The 22,426-nt window shown below is 45.8% G+C and overlaps 1 protein-coding gene across 2 annotated transcripts in view; it reads left to right on the top strand.

The window, feature by feature from the left end:
• The window catches only part of NFX1 (nuclear transcription factor, X-box binding 1), a 229,281-nt gene that overhangs the window by 184,150 nt on the left and 22,705 nt on the right, over positions 1-22,426 (top strand). For both annotated transcript variants that reach the window (XM_084619772.1, XM_084619773.1), the window contains one exon: positions 12,496-12,562. In XM_084619772.1, coding sequence (XP_084475898.1) covers positions 12,496-12,562 — 67 coding nt within the window. The remainder of the gene's footprint in view (positions 1-12,495; positions 12,563-22,426) is intronic.

Genomic DNA, 22,426 nt, shown 5'->3' on the forward strand with positions numbered 1-22,426 from the left:
ACCCTCTCACAGTGATAGGTGTCAGTGTCTGATCAGACAAAATCAAATGTAGGACTGGTTATGGTATATTGATAAAATCTCAAAAACATCATTCCCTGTGATTCGTTAGGCTTGATACCAATTACCTGGAGTCTTCTAAAAAAAAAGAAAAAAAAAACAGCCATCCTCTGAGTTTTCCAGTAGCTCTTTTTCCACTGACAGGCTTAACTCAAAATCAAGGTAACTTTAAGCAATTTTGACACAATCTGAAATATAGCAAAAGTTCAGTTCTTAAACAAAATTCAAGCAAGTTTTTAACATTCATCAAGTTCCCCCAACATGATACTGTTCAGATGATTTTCAGTCTTGTCCCATAGTTCCAAAACAATAGCCAATAACTCATAGAACTTTAAATATGTTGGTCTTAGAGGCAGTCCAAGTCAGTTGGTCCTATTGTCGTGACTATTTTTCCAATTTTTTAAAATAAAATATAAAATATCCTCTTTCAGAAACAAAGATGCACATTCTTGTTGAGATCCTAATGTATTGCACTTAACCTTCTCTGATTTAAATGGTAATTTTTTTTGTAGACATTAAATATAAATGATGTACATGTGAATAAAATGTATAATCTTGCTCCTCTGGGTGCAGTTCTCTTCAGCAGCCTAACTATTAAGTTATTAGGATAGATAGGTTAGTGCTGCCCTTGTTTCCTTGCCTATTTTGTGTTGGAATTCTGTGAATTGCTCTCCATGTCTACAATGTGCCCCTTCTGAAAATTAGTCCTTGAAGTAATATAATAAGAGTGGTTTTTTTAGTTCCAAGAGTGCTTTTTTTTTCTTATTACATTAGTTCAATCCTTTAACATTCAAAGATATCGGTGTGTCTCTCTTTTAAACTGGTAATAATTTGACATATCCAAAATGTAAATATGGGGGGGCGGTTACATACACATTATATACACCTTAGGTCTGATCTTGAATAGATTATCACTAAAATCATCAGACCAACTAACTTTTTTCCCTGACCCAATACCAGTTGAGGTCAATGGAAGTATTTCCATTCACCTGAGTGAGCTTTGGATCATAGACAATCCTTGGGCATTAAACACTTGAAGAGGCTATCTGATCATATAAACCCTTTATGGCAAATGTCCTATTATTAAGTGTATTGTTTTCATAACTGTATATGTGCATATGACACAAACATCTGCTTGTAAATTTTCATAAAGAAAAATATCAATCCCTCACTGCCTCCCTAATTCCCTCCTGTCTCCCATAATCTCCTTCTGTATTCATTCCATTTGTATTCCCAGTTTTAAATCCCCAAATCAAATACCAAATGACTGATCTGCTTTATTGAATCTCCCCTTGAATACTAGGTATACCTTTTGCAGATCAAAAAGTACTTACTCTACCAACTGGACCCCTCAGATCAATTCCTTTTCATGAGATTAGCATGGGACGTTCGTTGTTTTGTATTATGCTTTTAAGGAACTACAGTTTGGACTCACTGTCATATCAAGAATCCAAGTTTGGCCTGTCGGTGATGTATTGGTGTCCCAAACCCCTTTTTATGTTATGAATACTCCCATTCTCTAGCCTTTTGTGTACATAATTTTGAGTGGAGAGAATATTTTTATAGTTTTGTGTCTATTACTTGCTATTTGATGTCACACTGTGATTTGTAGACACCATTGCTGGTTTTGCTGTCTTCCTAATTCCAGACACCCCCCAGAGTTTCCTTGAAAAAAAGAAAATTACTTACCGTAATTCTTGTTCTTAGAAGATATATTGGTTACTATGTGCTCAAGCCTGCAAGATGCCCTCAACTCCCACTGGGAGGGCACTTGAGACTTCACAGGATGCAGTTCTAGGATTCCCATCCACTCATTCACCTTTCCCTCAGATTTGGGGATGTAATTTCTGTGTCTTGTTTTGCCTAACAAAGGGATGACTGAAGCAGTTAACCCCTGTTATGCCTCATTAGTATGCAGGTAAACACACCAGCTGCTATTGAAGTAGTTTAATAGCTTGAATTCTGAGCTCTGAAACATTCCACACTCAATCACATAAGTAAGGCATGACGCAAAGAGTGGAGATCTAATATAACTTTTAAATTCATATATTGTATTTCACTTAGGTAACGTTATTTGGACCATACCATTTTAGATTTTTTTTCAAGAAGGGAAAGAAGATAATTTAACATTTTGTTAAATGTGATGGATAGTCAATGTGTGTGGAAACGAATTTTAAAATAATATTCAAACAATTAAGATTTCAAAGTAAAACACTGAAAAAATAAGTGCCGAATTAGGGATGGTTGTGAGAACTTAACTTTGCCTCATCACTGCTGTACTGCCCAAGGGTTGTCCTTTTTAGCGGAAATAGATCCATCCTTTCTCTTTGGCTGAGAACTCAGTGGCCTCAGTCCCTGCTCTGTTTCACAGAGTGCAGCTTGGTGGACAAAGATAGGATGCAGCCTTGTTATAGGCAGGGTTTACCTCAGCATCTACTTCCCTGAGCACAATGGGTCCCAGGTGGCATTAGACCAGGAAAAAAAATTTCATTGCTTGGTACCCCACCCATGTTCACAGAGTGCACTATAAACCCAGAAAGAACAAGCCACAAGTTTGCACTGATTCCTCTACACTCAGCCCTAGTCTACACTACAGGGTTAGGTCGAATTTAGCCATGTTAGGTCGATTTTATAATGAATGCGTCTACACAAGCAACCCTGTTCCGTCGACCTAAAGGGCTCTTAAAATTGACTTCTGTATTCCTCCCTGGCAAGGGGAGTAGTGCTAAAATCAACCTTGCTGGGTTGAATTTGGGGAAGTGCGAACGCCAGTAGATGTTGTTGGCTTCCGGGAGCTATCCCAGAGTGCTCCAATGTGACCACTCTGGACAGCACTTTCAACTCCGATGCAATAGCCAGGTACGCAGGAAAAGCTCCGGGAACTTTTGAATTTAATTTCCTGTTTCGTCAGCATGGCAAGCTCAGCAGCACAGGTGACCATGCAGTCCCCCCAGGAATCACAAACAAGCTCCAGCATGGAGCGAACAGAGACACTGGATCTGATTGCTGTATGGGGAGAAGAATCTGTGCAGACAGAACTCTGATCAAAAAGAAGAAATGCTAATATATATGCCAAAATTGCAAAGGGCATGATGGACAGAGGCTACAACAGGAACACACAGCAGTGCCGTGTGAAAGTCAAGGAGGTCAGGCAAGCCTACCAAAAGACAAAGGAGGCAAAAGGTCGCTCTGGGTCAGAGCCCCATACATGACGCTTCAATGATCAGCTGCATGACATTCTAGGGAGGGACCCTACCACCACCCCACCGCTGTCCATGGACACCTGCAAGGGGGGAGTCTCACGCAACATAGAGGAAGATTTTGTGGATGAGGAAGAGGACGAGGAGGAGGAGAAAGCACAGCAGGCAAGTGGTGAATCTGTTCTCCCCGGGAGCCAGGACCTTTTCATCACCCTGGAACCAATACCCTCACAAGGCGGGATCCCTGACCCTGAAGGCGGAGAAGGCACCTCTGGTGAGTACACATTTGTAACTACAGTACAGGATTTAAAAGCAATAGTGTTTCATGTTTGATTTGCCCTGAAGACTTGGGATGCATTCATGGCTAGTACAGCTACTGGAAAAGTCTGTTAACTTTGTCTGGGGATGGAGTGGCAATCTTCCAGGGACATCTCCATAAAGCTCTCCTGAAGGTACTCTGAAAGCCTTTGCAGAAGGTTTCAGGGGAGGGCTGACTTATTTTGTCCTCCACAGTAGGTCACTTTACCACGCCAAGCCAGTAGTAGTCTGGAATCGTTGCAGCACAAAGCATAGCAGCAAATGGTCCTGGGTTTTAATCACATTCAAGCAGCATTCGGTCTTTATCTTTCTGTGTTAGCCTCAGGAGAGTGATATCATTCATGGTCACCTGTTGAAATAGGGGAATTTTTGTAAGGGAACAGTAAAAGGACCCCGTTCATGCCGGGCTATTTGTGCTTGGCTAAAAGGCATCATCCCATAGCCACGCGGTGGGGGAAGGGTGAAGGGATCATCCCAAATAGCCATGCAGAGGGGTTGAGGGAAGTGTGTGCTGCACATCCTCCCGAAAACCACAGCCCCTCCTTTTAAATGGCAAACCCAACCAGCATTGCTTGCTATGGGAAAGCAAGGCACTGCAGTTTGAAAACATTTTGACATGTTATGAAGGCATTAGAAGCCAAGTACCCTTTGGCTTACCATGGCTGCCTGGAAACCAAATTCTGTTGCCCAGCTGTGTGTGATGTGTCACCATACCAGCAGGCGCTCAATATAGAAGGCCAAATGTGACCTTGTACCTAAAGCACATGTGCTGCCTGCTGTGAATTGCTTGATTCACTGTGAAAGAGTCTCCCTTTTGTTCTCAGAAAAGTATCATCTTAAATTTTACACTCTCTTTTTATCCCCCTGCAGGTGCAAATGTTTCCGTGTTCCCCATATCATCTCTGTCCCTGAGGTTATCGCAAATTAGAAGGCGAAAAAAAGGCACTCGCAATGACATGTTTTCCAAGCTCATGCAGTCCTTCCACACTGATAGGGCATAGCGGAATTCATGGAGGCATTCAGTAGCAGAGTTCAGGAAAGCTTTAAGTGAGCACTATGAGAAGAGGCAGGATGCAATGCTGAGGCTAATGGGGGAGCAAACGGACATGCTCAGGCATCTGGTGGAACTGCAGGAAAGCCAATAAGAGCACATACCGCTGCTGCATCCACTGTACAACCGCCTGCCCTCCTCTCCAAGTTCCATATCCTCCTCACCCAGATGCCCAAGAATGCGGGGGGAGGCTCCGGGCACCCAGCCACTCCACTCCAGAGGATGGCCCAGGCAACAGAAGGCTGTCATTCAAACAGTTTTGATTTGCAGTGTGGCTACAATAAGCAATGTGCCCTTTTCCTCCCCGTCTCCCTCACCCCACCCTACCCCACCCGGAATACCTGATCAGTTATCCCCCGCCCCTTTTTTTTTTAAATTAATAAAAAAAGAATGCATGGTTTCAAAACCAATAGTAACTTTATTTCCTTTGCCAGCTGTGATCGAAGGGGGGAGGGTGGTTGGCTTATGGGGAATTAAAATCAACAAAGGGGGCGGGTTTGCATCAAGGAGAAACACACAACTGTCACACTGTAGCCTGGCCAGTCATGAAGCTGGTTTTCAAAGCCTCTCTGATATACAGCGTGCCTACCTGTGCTCTTCTAATCGCCCTGGTGTCTGGCTGTTCAAAACTGGCAGCCAGGCAATTTGCCTCAACCTCCCACCCTGTCATAAACATCTCCCCCTTATTCTCACAGATATTATGGAGCACACAGCAAGCAGTAATAACAATGGGAATATTGGTTGTGCTGAGGTCTAACCTAATCAGCAAACAGTGCCAGCGAGCTTTTGAACTTTGTGACAAAGTTCCTCCTCTGCCTTGGTGGGTCCTGCGCTTTTTGGCGGATTTGCTCGCCTCAGAGGTTCACAGTAGCCCTCAGTTTGGCCACTTCTGCTAGAGGCTCAAACCTGCCGTTCACTCAGCTAACCTCCTCACTGGCCAGCATCGGGGAAATGGAGAACAATCCCCGCAGTCTCTGTGTCCCACCTAGTGGGTCTGGGACAGGCCAGATCCCTTTCCAAAATACACCTTCTGTTCTGGTGTTTCTCACAGACCAGGTCAACTTGTCCTGTGTCCGATCAGGAGTTGTGGGGATGAGGGGAACCCAGGCCCACCCTCTACACCGGGTTCCAGACCAGAGCCCTGTGGATAGCAGCTGCCTACAATGTCCCTTGTATCAGCTGCATGACAGCTACAACTCCCTGGGCTACTTCCCCATGGCCTTCCCCCAGCATCTCCTTTTTCCTCACTGATGCCTGATCACGCTTGTACTCTTCAGTCCTCCAGCAGCACACCTTCTCTCTCCCTGCTCCTTGTGTACCCCCCGACTAACTGATGGGAAGGCCTTTTTAAACCAGGTGTCCTGATTAGCCTTCCTGCCATAATTGATTCTAGTAAGTTCTTAATTGGCGCCAGGTGTCTTAGCCCTGGTCTACACTAGGACTTTAGGTCGAATTTAGCAGCGTTAAATCGATTTAAACCTGCACCCGTCCACACAGTGAAGCCCTTTATTTCGACTTAAAGGGCTCTTAAAATCGATTTCCTTACTCCACCCCTGACAAGTGGATTAGCGCTTAAATCGACGTTCCCAGCTCGAATTTGGGGTACTGTGGACACAATTCGATGTTATTGGCCTCCGGGAGCTATCCCAGAGTGCTCCATTCTGACCGCTCTGGACAGCACTCTCAACTCAGATGCACTGGCCAGGTAGACAGGAAAAGAACCGCGAACTTTTGAATCTCATTTCCTGTTTGGCCAGCGTGGCAAGCTGCAGGTGACCATGCAGAGCTCATCAGCACAGGTGACCATGATGGAGTCCCAGAATCGCAAAAGAGCTCCAGCATGGACCGAACGGGAGGTACGGGATCTGATCGCTGTTTGGGGAGAGGAATCCGTGCTATCAGAACTCCGTTCCAGTTTTCGAAATGCCAAAACCTTTGTGAAAATCTCCCAGGGCATGAAGGACAGAGGCCATAACAGGGACCCGAAGCAGTGCCGCGTGAAACTGAAGGAGCTGAGGCAAGCCTACCAGAAAACCAGAGAGGCGAACAGCCGCTCTGGGTCAGAGCCCCAAACATGCCGCTTCTATGATGAGCTGCATGCCATTTTAGGGGGTTCAGCCACCACTACCCCAGCCATGTTGTTTGACTCCTTCAATGGAGATGGAGACAATACGGAAGCAGGTTTTGAGGACGAAGATGAGGAGGAGGAGGAGGAGGAGGAGGTTGTAGATGGCTCACAGCAAGCAAGCGGAGAAACCGGTTTTCCCGACAGCCAGGAACTGTTTCTCACCCTAGACCTGGAGCCAGTACCCCCCGAACCCACCCAAGGCTGCCTCCTGGACCCAGCAGGCGGAGAAGGGACCTCTGGTGAGTGTACCTTTTAAAATGCTATACATGGTTTAAAAGCAAGCATGTGAAAGGATTACTTTGCCCTGGCATTTGCGGTTCTCCTAGATGTAGTCCTAAAGCCTTTGCAAAAGGTTTCTGGGGAGGGCAGCCTTATTTCATCCTTCATGGTAGGACACTTTTATCACTCCAGGCCAGTAACACATACTCGGGAATCACTGTAGAACAAAGCATTGCAGTGTATGTTTGCTGGCATTCAACCAAAATCCGTTCTTTCTCTCTCTGTGTTATCCTCAGGAGAGTGAGATATAATTCATGGTCACCTGGTTGAAATAGGGTGCTTTTCTTCAGGGACACATTCCTGCTGTGCTGTTTGCCTGTGGCTGAACAGAAATGTTCCCCGCTGTTAGCCACGGGGAGGGGGGAGGGTTGAGGGGGTAGTCACGCGGTGGGAGGAGGCAAAATGCGACCTTGTAACGAAAGCACATGTGCTATGTATGTAATGTTAACAGCAAGGTTTACCCTGAAAGAGTGTAGCCACTGTTTTATAAAATGTGTCTTTTTAAATACCGCTGTCCCTTTTTTTTTCTCCACCAGCTGCATGTGTTTCAATGATCACAGGATCTTCTCCTTACCAGAGGCTACTGAAGCTTAGAAAGAAAAAAAAACGCACTCGCGATGAAATGTTCTCCGAGCTCATGCTGTCCTCCCACACTGACAGAGCACAGACGAATGCGTGGAGGCAAATAATGTTAGAGTGCAGGAAAGCACAAAATGACCGGGAGGAGAGGTGGCGGGCTGAAGAGAGTAAGTGGCGGGCTGAAGAGAGTAAGTGGCGGGCAGAAGACAGGGCTGAAGCTCAAATGTGGCGGCAGCGTGATGAGAGAAGGCAGGATTCAATGCTGAGGCTGCTGCAGGACCAAACCAGAATGCTCCAGTGTATGGTTGAGCTGCAGCAAAGGCAGCTGGAGCACAGACTGCCACTGCTGCCCCTCTGTAACCAACCGCCCTCCTCCCCAAGTTCCATAGCCTCCACACCCAGACGCCCAAGAACGCGGTGGGGGGGCCTCCGGCCAACCAGCGACTCCACAACAGAGGATTGCCCAAAAAAAAGAAGGCTGTCATTCAATAAATTTTAAAGTTGTAAACTTTTAAAGTGCTGTGCTTAATGTGCTGTGTGGCATTTTCCTTCCCTCCTCCACCACCCCTCCTGGGATACCTTGGTAGTCATCCCCCTATTTGTGTGATGAATGAATAACGAATGCATGACTGTGAAGCAGCAATGACTTTATTGCCTCTGCAAGCGGTGATTAAAGGGAGGAGGGGAGGGTGGTTAGCTTACAGGGAAGTAGAGTGAACCAAGGGGCGGGGGGTTTCATCAGGGAGAAACAAACAGAACTTTCACACTGTAGCCTGGCCAGTCATGAAACTGGTTTTCAAAGCTTCTCTGATGCGTGCCGCGCCCTCCTGAGCTCTTCTAACCGCCCTGGTGTCTGGCTGCGCGTAACCAGCAGCCAGGCGATTTGCCTCAATCTCCCACCCCGCCATAAACGTCTCCCCCTTACTCTCACAGATATTGTGGAGCACACAGCAAGCAGTAATAACAGTGGGAATATTGGTTTCCCTGAGGTCTAAGCGAGTCAGTAAACTGCGCCAGCGCGCCTTTAAACGTCCAAATGCACATTCTACCACCATTCTGCACTTGCTCAGCCTGTAGTTGAACAGCTCCTGACTACTGTCCAGGCTGCCTGTGTACGGCTTCATGAGCCAGGGCATTAAGGGGTAGGCTGGGTCCCCAAGGATACATATAGGCATTTCAACATCCCCAATAGTTATTTTCTGGTCTGGGAAGAAAGTCCCTTCCTGCAGCTTTTGAAACGGACCAGAGTTTCTGAAGATGTGAGCGTCATGCACCTTTCCCGGCCATCCCACGTTGATGTTGGTGAAACGTCCCTTGTGATCCACCAGAGCTTGCAGCACTATCGAAAAGTACCCCTTGCGGTTTATGTACTTGCCGGCTTGGTGCTCTGATGCCAAGATAGGGATATGGGTTCCGTCTATAGCCCCACCACAGTTAGGGAATCCCATTGCAGCAAAGCCATCCACTATGACCTGCACATTTCCCAGGGTCACTACCCTTGATATCAGCAGATCTTTGATTGCATGAGCTACTTGCATCACAGCAGCCCCCACAGTAGATTTGCCCACTCCAAATTGATTCCCAACTGACCGGTAGCTGTCTGGCGTTGCAAGCTTCCACAGGGCTATCGCCACTCGCTTCTCAACTGTGAGGGCTGCTCTCATCCTGGTATTCATGCGCTTCAGGGCAGGGGAAAGCAAGTCACAAAGTTCCATGAAAGTGCCCTTACGCATGCGAAAGTTTCGCAGCCACTGGGAATCGTCCCAGACCTGCAACACTATGCGGTCCCACCAGTCTGTGCTTGTTTCCCGAGCCCAGAATCGGCGTTCCACAGCATGAACCTGCCCCATTAGCACCATGATGCATGCATTGGCAGGGCCCATGCTTTCAGAGAAATCTGTGTCCATGTCCTGATCACTCACGGGACCGCGCTGACGTCGCCTCCTCGCCCGGTATCGCGTTGCCATGTTCTGGTGCTGCATATACTGCTGGATAATGCGTGTGGTGGTTGATGTGCTCCTAATTGCCAAAATGAGCTCAGCGGCCTCCATGCTTGCCTTGGTATGGCGTCCGCACAGAAAGAAGGCGCGGAACGATTGTCTGCCGTTGCTCTGACGGAGGGAGGGGCGACTGACGACACGGCTTACAGGGTTGGCTTCAGGGAGCTAAAATCAACAAAGGGTGTGCCTGTACATCAAGGAGTATTTCAGGCAGGACTGCACGGAGGGTTCCAATAAGAAATGGTGCACCAAAGTTATCGTTCTTATTGGAACAAGGAGGTTAGCCTGGCCTCTGATTGATACATGGCTAGATTAACCTCGCTGCGCCTTCTCTGTGACTGACTGCAGTGTGATCTAGACAGGGGAGGAGGAAAATGAGTCCAAAACAAATCTGGTCTATGTCTTGTTCTGACCCACTCCATCGATCCTTTACATCTTTGGCTGGCAGCAGACAAAAAAGGCGCGAAATGATTGTCTGCCCTTGCTTTCACGGGGGGAGGGAGGGTGGTAACGGGGTCCTGACGATATGTACCCAGAACCACCCGCGACAATGTTTCAGCCCCATCAGGCATTGGGATATCAACCCAGAATTCCAATGGGCAGCGGAGACTGCGGGAACTGTGGGATAGCTACCCACAGTGCAACGCTCCAGAAGTCGACGCTTGCCTCGGTACTGTGGAAGCGCTCCGCCGAGTTAATGCACTTAATGCACTTAGAGCATTTTCTGTGGGGACACACACACTCGAATATATAAAACCGATTTCAAAAAAACAGACTTCTATAAATTCGACCTAATTTCGCAGTGTAGACATACCCTTAATTAGCTTGCCTGTCTAAATTGGTTCTAGCAGGTTCCTGATTGCTCTAGGTCAGCCCCTGCTCTGGTCACTCAGGGAACAGAAAACTATTCATCCAGTGGCCAGTATATTTGCCTTCTACCAGACTCCTGTATCCCACTGCTCTGGGTCTGTCACAACATCCAAAGGCACATTCTACCACCATTCTGCACTTGCTCAGCCTATAGTTGAACCGCTTCTTACTACTGTCCAGGCTGCCTGTGTATGGCTTCATGAGCCATGGGAGCAAGGGATAGGCTGGGTCTCCAAGGATAACTATTAGCATTTCAACATCCCCAACAGTAATTTTCTGGTCTGGGAAGTAAGTCCCTTCTTGCAGCTGGTCAAACAGCCCAGAGTTCCTAAAGATGCGAGCGTCGTGCACCATCCCACATTGATGTCAGTGAAACGTCCCTTGTGGTCCACCAGTGCTTGCAGCACCATTGAGAAGTACCCCTTGCAGTTTATGTACTGGTTGGCAAGGTGGTCCGGTGCCAAGATAAGGATATGCGTTCCGTCTATCGCCCCACCACAGTTAGGGAAACCCATTGCAGCAAAGCCATCCGCTATGACCTGCACATTTCGCAGAGTCACTACCCTTGATAGCAGAACGTCAGTGATTGCATTGGCTACTTGAATCACAGCAGTCCCCAGAGTAGATTTGCCCACTCCAAATTGATTCCTGACTGACCGGTAGCTGTCTGGCATTGCAAGCTTCCACAGGGCTGTCGCCGCTCACTTCTCAACTGTCAGGGCAGCTCTCATCTTGGTATTCCTGTGCTTCAGGGCGGGGGAAAGCAACTCACAGAGCTCTAGGAAAGTGGTCTTATGCATGCGAATGTTTCGCAGCCACTGGGAATCATCCCATACCCGCAAGACTGTGCGGTCCCACCAGTCTGTGCTTGTTTGCCCGGCCCAGAATCAGTGTTCCACTGTATCAGCCAGACTCACTGCTGCCATGATGTCCCAATTGCCACATCCCGTGCTTTCAGGAACATCTGTGTCCATGTCCTCCTCACAATCGTCCATGTGCTGCTATCTCTTAGCCAGGTTCTGCACATGCTGCAGTATAATGCACAAGGTGTTTACAATGCTCACAACAGCAATGGTGAGCTGAGCGGGCTCCATGCTCGCCGTTCTATGGCGTCTGCACGGGTAACCCAGAAAAAAAGGTGCGAAATGATTTTCTGCAGTTGCTTTCGCAGAGGGAGGGAGGAAGGGTGGGGAGACTGACGACATGTACCCAAAACCACCTGCGACAATGTTTTTGCTCCATCAGGCATTGGGAGCTTAACTTAGAATTCCAATGGGCAGCGGAGATTGTGGGAACTGTGGTATAGCTTCCCACAGTTCACCGCTCCATGAGTCGATCCTAGCCACGGTAGTGAGGACGCACTCCGCCAACTTAATGTGTTTAGTGGGGACATACACAATTGACTGTATAAAATCGATTTCTAAAAATCTACTTCTATAAAATTGACCTAATTTCATAGTGTAGACATATTCTCAGAAATTTTTGTATTTTCTGCAACCAGAAAACAGGGTCCCGCACAATAGATCTCTCTGGAGCAAGATTCACTTTAGCTCCCCTTCCTTCACAAGGTGCGGCACAGACAGCCTAAAACAAGGAGACATCCTTCAGCAGGCATCTCCCTGGTTTCTCAGGCAGTGGGGACTGTGTCTAAAGAGAGCCAGAGTACATCCATTACTGGACCCAGAACTGTGCAAGGGAACCACACCACACCACACCCTCCCTCCCTCCATGGTTGAATAGGACCCAGGTGGTGCCCCTTTAAAGAGAAGAGCCAGCCATACATTCCAGCCTGTAGGAGCAGAAGCACGCTAAGCAGATACCTCCGAACACAGTACTTCCTACAGTTCTGCCTGAACATTCTCTGCCCTGTGCTGATTGGCTGTTCACTCTAACCCTCTCCCTCCTAATTTATTCAATGATATTGCATTTATCAATGTACATATGTGGTAGGTAAATGCTACATTTATCTCTTATCTTGTATACTAGGTGAATTATAATTCTTTATTATTTCAGGAAAGATTTAAAGTTCGTCAGTGATATTGAGAAGGAAATGAGAACACTCGTGGAAGCTGTAAATAAGGTTGGTGGCCAAAGAATTTGCTTTACACAGAGTGTTCATTTAAAAGAAATAGTGTGTTTATTGGAGTCGATGTTAATGACACCGTTGCTTCAACTTCCAACCATTGAATTTTAAACAAATTCAGACTAGAAATAAAGTGCAAATTTTTAACAGTGAGGGTAATTAACCCATGGAATAACTTACCTAGGGTGGATTCGCAATCACTTGAAGTCTTTTAAATAAAGATTGGATATGTTTTTAAAAGATGCTCTAGTGCAACCAGAAGTTATGAACTTGATGCAGGGATCACTGGGTGAGATTCTTTGGCTTGTGTTATGCAGGAGGTCAGACTACATTATCATAATGGTTGCTTCTGGTTTTAAAAATCCATGAATTTTAATATAATTTTGTGAGGTAGAGGGAAATAATCAAGTAATGATAATTGTATATTTTCATTTCAATGAATATGAGCATTAGACTCTTTGACTTTGTTTTTTATGGTTACCGAATTTTGCTCTTTCAGCAAGTTTTTATCAAAATTCAAATAAATTTCATTTTGCTTATTTGCAATATTGAACTCTGTTATTTCCTAATGCTAAATTTAATTAATCTAATAGTTTCTTGGTTTCAGTATGTCAAGCCTTTGTTCTAAATTCTGAAACATTTTGGTGATATTTTGTCTCATCTTTACTTGACATTTGGAAAATGTTATTTAACAGAATGTTTATTGTTTGTATGCCAAAAGAAGATGAATAGTATAGCAGAGACAAACTAATATCTTTAGTTCAATCTTTCTGAAAATGCTCTATCTGCTGTTACTGAAATTCTTTTTCAAGTGATTGCGCCCGAGGAACAAATATTTAATAATGGACTCTTCATAAGAATGACCATACTGGGTCAGACCAAAGGTCCATCCAGCCCAATATCCTGTCTACTGACAGTGGCCAATGCCAGGTGCACCAGAGGGAGTGAACTTAACACATAATGATCAAGTGATTTCTCTACTGTCATCCATCTCCACCCTCTAACAAATAGAGTCTAGGGACACCATTCCATACCCATCCTGTCTAATAGCCATTAATGGACTTAACCTCCATGAATTTATCCAGTTCTCTTTTAAACCCTGTTATAGTCCTAGCCTTCACAACCTCCTCAGGCAGGGAGTTCCACAGGTTGACTGTGCACCGAGTGAAAGAAGAACTTCCTTTTATTTGTTTTAAACCTGCTACCCATTAATTTCATTATGGTGGCCCCTAGTTCTTATATTATGGGAACAAGTAAATAACTTCTTCTTATTCACTTTCTCCACACCACTCACGATTTTATATACCTCTATCATATCCCCCCTTAGTCTCCTCTTTTCCAAGGTAAAAAGTCCTAGCCTCTTTAATCTCTCCTCACATGGGACCCATTCCAAACCCCTAATCATTTTAGTTGTCCTTTGTTGAACTTTTTCTAATGCCAGTATATCTTTTTTGAGATGAGGGGACCACATCTGTTTGCAGTATTAAAGATGTGGGCGTACCATGGATTTATATAAGGGCAATAAGATATTCTCTATCCCTTTTTTAATGCTTCCTAACATCCTGTTCGCTTTTTTTGACTGCCACTGCACACTGTATGGACGTCTTCAGAGAACTATCCACGATGACTCTAAGATCTTTCTCCTGATTAGTTGTAGCCAAATTAGCCCCCATCATATTGTATTTATAGCTGGGGTTATTTTTTCCAATGTGCATTACTTTACATTTATCCACATTCAATTTAATTTGCCATTTTGTTGCCCAATCACTTAGTTTTTGAGTTCTTTTTGAAGTTCTTCACAGTCTGCTTTGATCTTAACTATCTTGAGCAGTTTAGTATCATCTGCAAACTTTGCCACTTCACTGTTTACCCCTTTCTCCAGATCATTTATGAATAAGTTGAATAGGATTGGTCCTAGGACTGACCCTTGGGGAACACCACTAGTTACCCCTCTCCATTCTGAATGTTTACAGTTTATTCCTACCCTTTGTTCCCTGTCTTTTAACTAGTTCTCAATCCATGAAAGGATCTTCCCTCTTATCCCATGACAACTTAATTTACATAAGAGCCTTTGTTAGGGACCTTGTCAAAGGCTTTCTGGAAATCTAAGTACACTATGTCCACTGGATCCCCCTTGTCCACATGTTTGTTGACCCCCTCAAAGAACTCTAATAGATTAGTAAGACATGATCTCCCTTTACAGAAACCATGTTGACTTTTGTGCAACAATTAATGTTCTTCTGTGTGTCTGAGAATTGTATTCTTTACTATTGTTTCAACTAATTTGCCAGGTACTGACGTTAGACTTACTGGTCTGTAATTGCCAGGATCACCTCTAGAGTCCTTCTTAAATGTTTGCGTTACGTTAGCTATCTTAGAGTCATTGGGTACAGTAGCTGATTTAAAGGACAGGTTACAAACATAGTTAATAGTTCCGCAATTTCACATTTGAGTTCTTTCAGAACTCTTGGGTGAATGCCATCTGGCCCTGGTTACTTGTTACTGTTAAATTTCTCAATTAATTCCAAAACCTTCTCTAGTGACACTTCAATCTGTGTCAATTCCTCAGATTCGTCACCTACAAAAGGCGGCTCAGGTTTGGGAATCTCCCTAACATCCTCAGCCATGAAGACTGAAGCAAACAATTAATTTAGTTTCTCTGCGATAACTTTATTGTCTTTAAGTGCTCCTTTTGTATCTCGATCATCCAGGGGCCCCACTGGTTGTTTAGCAGGATTCCTGCTTCTGATGTACTTAAAAAACATTTTTGTTATTACCTTTTGAGTTTTTGGCTAGCTGTTCTTCAAACTCCTTTATGGCTTTTCTTATTACATTTAATTTGGCAGTATTTCTGCTCCTTTCTATTTACCTCACTAGGATTTGACTTCCACTTTTTAAAAGGTGCCTTTTTATCACTCACTGCTTCTTTTACATACTTGTTAAGCCACAGTGGCTCTTTTTTAGTTCTTTTACTGTGTTGCTTAATTTGGGGTATACATTTAAGTTGAGCCTCTATTATGGTGTCTTTGAAAAGTGTCCATGCAGCTTGCAGAGATTTCACTCTAGTCACTGTACCTTTTAATTTCTGTTTAACTAACCTCCTCATTTTTGCATAGTTCCCCTTTCTGAAATTAAATGCCACAGTGTTGGGCTGTTGAGGTGTTCTTCCCACCACAGGAATGCTAAATGTTGTTATATTATTGTCACTATTTCCAAGCGGTCCTGTTATAGTTACCTCTTGGACCACATCCTGTGCTCCACTCAGAACTATATCGAGAGTTGCCTCTCCTCTTGTGGGTTCCTGTACCAGCTGCTCCAAAAAGCAGTCATTTAAAGTATCGAGAAATTTTGTCTCTGCATTTCGTCCTGAGGTGATATGTACCCAGTCAATATGGGGATAATTGAAATCCCCCACTATTATTGAGTTTTATTTTGATAGCCTCTCTAATCTCCCTTTGCATTTCATTATCACTATCACTGTCCTGGTCAGGTGGTCGATAATAGATCCCTACTGTTATATTCTTATTAGAGCGTGGAATTACTATCCATAGAGATTTTATGGAACATGTGGATTCATTTAAGATTTTTATTTCATTTGATTCTACATTTTCTGTCACATATAGTGCCACCTCCTCCACCCCGGCATGCCCTGTTCTGTCCTTCCGATATATTTTGTACCCCAGAATGATTGTGTCCCATTGATTGTCCTCACTCCACCAGGTTTCTGTGATGCCTGTTATATCAATATCCTCCTTTAACACGAGGCACTCTAGTTCACCCATCTTATCAATCTATCAGAGAAGGATATAACACGATAAAATGGTTGGAGCTATGGAAAAATTCTGACTAAAAATAAGGTGTGAATTCTTAACAGTGAAAGTAAGTAACCATTGGAACAATTTACCAAGCTTCGTGGTGCATTCCGCATCCCTGATAATATTTAAATCAAGACTGGATGTGTTTCTAAAAGTTAGGAATTATTTTCTAAAAGCTAGGGATTATTTTGGGGAGGCCTGAGATCAGACTAGATGATTACAATGGTCCGTTCTGGCCTTGGAATCATTGAAGATTAGGGTTGGAAGAGACCTCAGGAGGTCATCTAGTCCAACCCCCTGCTCAATGGACCAACTCCAAATAAATCATCCCAGCCAGGGCTTTGTCAAGCCAGGCCTTAAAAACCTCTAAGGATGGAGATTCCACCACCTCTCTAAGTAACCCATTCCAATGCTTCACCACCCTCCTAGTGAAATAGGTTTTCCTAATATCCAACCTCAACCTCCCTGTGATGTTCCCCTCTGGTGTTGTCTGGACCAGTGATCTGCTAGGTCACTCCAATCCTTGACTCTGGGAGCCAGCCTTACCCTGCTCAGCTGTGAGAACCCCCACTCCTGAGCTGTTCACGCACAGCCTCTGGCCTGTAAACTCATCCCAGTTACTTGCAAGCGAATGACACTAGCCAATACCATTGGTCCCAGACACAGCCCTAGGAACCTCCGTCTTCCAGTATCCAGTTATGCCTGCTGGACGCTGCAAGCTTATATGAGTTTGTCAATTTAACAAAGAAATTGATATGCACCAGGCTTATTATCCCAAGGGGAGTCTCTGTCACGCTTCAAACCAAATGCACTGCTTCAGGTAGAATAAACAAATAGATTTTAAGTGATTATAAGTCAAAACATAATGGGTCAGATTTGATCAAATGAAATAAAAGCAAAATGCATTCTAAGCTGATCTCAACACCTTCAGTGCCCTTACAAACTTAGATGCTTCTCACCACAGGCTGGCTGGTTGCTCTTCAGCCAGGCTCTCCCCTTTGATCAGTGCTTCAGTAGCTTGATGTGGTGTCTGTAGATGTAGGTAGAAGAGAGAGGAAGAGCATGGCAAACGTCTCTCCCTTTTATCATTTTCCTTCTTCCCTCTTGGCTTTGGCCCCTCCACCCCACCCTTCAGAGTCAGGTGAGCATTACCTCATTGCAGTTCCAAACTGACCAAAGGAAGGAGGGTGACTCCCTTGAGAGTCTCCCAGATTCTTTTGTTGCTGTCTAGGCCAGCATCCTTTGTTCCTGTGAGGCTGGGCTGGGTTTGTCCCATACATGCCCTGATGAGGTGTGAACTGCATCTCAGCTCTTGGAGAATTTTTTGCCTGGGCTTATTTTAAGCCATGAGGATACATTTTCAACCTCATAACTACATTCATGAAATTATAACCTATAACCTTACTATAACAACAATGCTCAGTGCATCATGAGCCTTCCAAAGATACCCAACACGACAAATTTTGCATTGGATACCATGCAGTCATTTTACAAGGATGAATATGGAGGTTCTGGATGTCCCCCCAAGTGTCACACCTCCCCTCTTAGTTTACTGAAAGACGGTTAGTCATTGATTAGCTCAAAGGCAGTTTGTGTTATAGTTCTCTTGGCATCCAGCCATTAAAGCCATGAGGCAGTGTCCCTCAGTTTCCCCACCCACACACAGGAAGCCAGGTTTTTTATGGTTTCTCTACTGAGATAAGCTTTAAATCTGTTTACAGGTATTAATTAAGCCCTGCCTCTACCAGATCCATCTTTGGTGTCAGACTGGTCCTCAGAACAGGACCCAGCCTTCTCGCCAGCTCATTCCAACAGCCCAGATCCCCACTGCCGGCCCTGTCTGCCTCACTATGACCCAAAAGCTGAACCATGGCTCACCTATCCACAGGGATGCCCATGCCAGGCAACCCTTATGCCTTGCCTACTGGTCCGCCTGGGACCCATACTGCCGCCGTGGCCTCTCCTCACGCCCACGCCACCTCCCATCTTTGCCTTCTGTGGACCCACCCTCTGTCTAGGAGGATCCCTACAGAGCTTCAAACTCTTCCAGTGCCCTCCATACCACCAGTATTGCCGGCACCATTGGCTCTCTCAGTCCCAACTGGGGCTTCTTCATCACGTGATGATGTCATCATTCCACCTGCACTCACCTCTAGATGACCATGTTCAATACCAGAACCTTCTCCACCATATGGCAACGTCCCTTAACCTCCCTTTGGAAGATGTCCAAGACCCCCACGATCAGTTCGTAGACATTTTGCAGCCCCCTGGACTCTCCCCCACCACCTTGCCCATACACTATGTCATTCTCCAACTAGCACAAATTGTTTGGCACACCCCTGCCTTCTCCACCCCTACTCCAAAATGAGCTGAGTGCAGGTACTTTGTCCCAGCAAAGGGGACAGACTTCTTGTTCTCCCGCCCTCCTCCAAACTCCTGGGTGGTTCAGGTGGCCACAGAACATGCCCGCCAACAACATCTGCATTCCACCCTCCTGAACCAGGCGGTGAACAAGCTTGACCTTATTGGCCATAAAGTCTGTTCCTCCGTGGGCCTTCAGTTCCGCATTGCCAGTTACCAGGCCATTCTGGCAAAATACAACTTTCTTTCCTACACACAAATTGCAGACTTTCAAGCTTTCCTGCCCCCTAATTAAAAGCAAGATTTTCAACACCTTATGGAAAAGGGCAAATTAGTCGCCAAGGTGGCCCTTCAGACCACGGTCGATGCTGCTGATACCGCCTCCCACTCCCTGGCTTCCGGCTTGACTCCCGGCTACAGTCCAGTGGATTCCCAAAGGAGGTCCAAACCACACTTGAGGGCCTCCCATTCAACAATCAAAAACTCTTCAATGATAAAACTGATGAGTCCCTTCACTCTCCCTATCTCCTCATACCAAAGAAAGGGGGTGGCCTCTGCCCCATCCTGGATCTCCGCTCTCTGAACAAATTCATTTGTAACTTCCATTTTCATATGGTCACACTCCCCATTATCCTCCCATGCCTTCCCTGTGGCTCCTGCTTTGCAGCTCTTGATATGAAATACGCCTACGTTCATGTAGACATCCATCCTGCCCATCGCATATTTTTACATTTCATGGTGGGCGCCTCCCATTATTAGTTTTGGGTCCTCCCCTTCAAGATTGCCACTGCTCCCCGACATCATCACAAAAGTCTTCACAGCTGTGGCACCTTATATGCATTGACTAGGGCCCTCCCCCTTTCCCTACCTTGTCAACTGTCTTCTAGTTGCACTCTCGCACACCACTCTCCTCAACAGCATCCGGACCCCCTGTGCCCTCCTGGACTACTTGGGCATCTGTATCAACAAAAACAAATTGGTGCTTGTCCCCATGTGCACCTTCACCTTTATTGGCTCATGTCTGGACTCAGCTGAGCCTTTCTCCCTCTGGACCGCTTTGCAGCCCTGAGCGCTCTCATCGCACGCCTGTGCCATCGGCCAAGCACGCATGTCTGCCTGTGCCTCTCTCTCCTGGGCCACATGGCTGCCTACACCGCGGTCATGCCATTCGCTTGCTTGCATATGCGCTGCCTCCAACTGTGTCTCTGCTCAGTCTACAACCCACAGACGGACACTCATCCCTCCCTCCATCCTTGCCTCCCTGACCTGGTGGTGCAATCCGTCCGCAGTCCTCGCAGGTATTCCTTTCGCACCACCCATGTCCCACACTACTCTCACCACCGATACCTCACTGGTGGGCTGGGGAGCCCACTTGGACGGCCAATGGCCTCTGGTCACACCGCGAGGCAAGGATGCAATCAGTGTCCTCGAACTGTGCTTGCAGTTCGTTTCTGCCACCTCCCTGTCCAAGTGTTGTCCCACAACATGGTGGTGGTCGTATATGTCAACAAGCAGGGCAGAGCCCGATCCCTCTGCCTCTATGTGGAGACTATCCTCCTTTGGAATTGGTGCCTCCAGCACATCACCCTCCACGCCGTACACCTTCCGGGCACAAGCAACTCCCTCACAGACCAGCTCAGTCACTCCTTCCATGTGAATCACGAGTGGGAACTCCACGATCCTATGCTACGCTACATCTTTCATGAGTGGGGCACGCCTCACTGGAACCTCTTCGCCACAGCAACCAACCATAAACTTCTACTCTTCTGCTCCAGGGGAGCCCTCAGTCCCAGTTTGCAGGGAAATGCCCTTCTCATTCCCAAGACTGACCAGCTCCTTTATGCCTTCCCGCCCATTCCCCTACTCCCCCAGATCCTCTGCAAAATCTGCTGGGATCAGGGGATAGTTCTCCTTGTGGCCCCTGCTTGGCCCTGCCAGTATTGGTCTCTGGACCTCCTTCATCCCTCCACTCATTCACCATCCATGCAGTTCTCATTTCCAGGACACTACAGGTAGAGGGTTTCAGCTTTTATCCAATTTCCTTAAGATCTAATCATGAAGGTCTGGCATCTTGTTTGATTGCCACCTATAACACTTCCTACTTGTATGTTATGTCTTTGATGACACCCAGACAGTCTTTATACAGTGGGTTGTAGACATATAAGACTGAGGGCATGGCTACACTGGAAACTTCAAAGCGCTGTCGCAGGAGCGCTCCCATGGCAGCACTTTGAACTGTGAATGTGGTCGCATGCAAGTTCTCCCAGCACTCCTAGTAATCCATCTCCACGAGGGAATTAGCTCCGAGCCTGTTTACATTAGCACTTTAAAGCGCTCTGACTTGCTGCACTCAGGAGGGTGATTTTTCACACCCCTGAGCCAGCAAGTTAGAGTGCTATAAAATGTAAGTGTAGCCAAGCCCTGAGAGGCTGTGGAGGGTTCGAAGTCTAAACTGATTTGGCCCTTAGAGGATTAAAACTATTCGAGGATTTAAATAGAGCACTTAAGGCCTGATCTACACTACAAAGGTAGGTCATCTTAACTACCTCTTTCAGGACTGTGAAAAATTTCACACACACACACACCCCTTGTGATGCATTTAAGCCAACCTAAGCCCCAGTGTAGACACTGCTAGGTTATTGAGAGAATTCTTCCACCAATCTAGCTACTGCCTCTTGGTAAGGTGGAGTTACTGAAGAGCCCCTTCTGTAGTAAGTGTCTACACTACAACCCTACAGTGGCATGGATGCAGCTGTGCCACTGTAGCATTTCTTCCTTGCATTCATCTTTTGTGCCTGCCACAGAAGGGGATTTCCCTAGGATATTTCATTAAATTTCTTTCAGGACTTTGCCCCTCAAAGTTTCTCAGTACCGACCGGGCCAAAGAATATCTTTCAAAAAGACACTCAGACCTGATCTGAAGATATCTTTCCTTAATAATTTGTTCCAATAGTTAATCCCCTTCTCTGTTTTTGTTTTTGTTTTAAATAAATAAATAAACGTGCCTGATTTCTCATTTGAATTTGTCTGGCTTTATGTTCCAGCCATTGGCTCTTGTTATTCCTTTCTCTGCCAGCTTTAATAACTCTTTAGTATCTGGTATTTTCTCCCCATGAAGATATTTCTACACTATAATCAAGTCACTTCTTGTCCACCTTTTGGATAAGCTAAATGGTAAGTTTCAGAGTAACAGCCGTGTTAGTCTGTATTCGCAAAAAGAAAAGGAGTACTTGTGGCACCTTAGAGACTAACCAATTTATTTGAGCATGAGATTTCGTGAGCTACAGCTCACTTCATCGGATGCATACCGTGGAAACTGCAGCAGACTTTATATACACACAGAGAATATGAAACAATACCTCCTCCCAGCCCACTGTCCTGCTGGTAATAGCTTATCTAAAGTGATCATCAGGTTGGGCCATTTCCAGCACAAATCCAGGTTTTCTCACCCCCCAGCCCCCCACACAAATTCAGGATAGGATGGGCTATCACCAGCAGGAGAGTGAATTTGTGTGGGGGGGTGGAGGGTGAGAAAACCTGGATTTGTGCTGGAAATGGCCCAACCTGATGATCACTTTAGATAAGCTATTACCTGGTTTTTGGGAGGGGGGTGAGGGGGTGAGAGAACCTGGATTTGTGCAGGAAATGGCCCAACTTGATTATCATGCACATTGTGTAAAGAGTT

The sequence above is a fragment of the Lepidochelys olivacea genome, assembly GCF_965140295.1.
Source record: "Lepidochelys olivacea isolate rLepOli2 genome assembly, chromosome: 2".
Classification (NCBI taxonomy): Eukaryota; Metazoa; Chordata; order Testudines; family Cheloniidae; genus Lepidochelys; species Lepidochelys olivacea.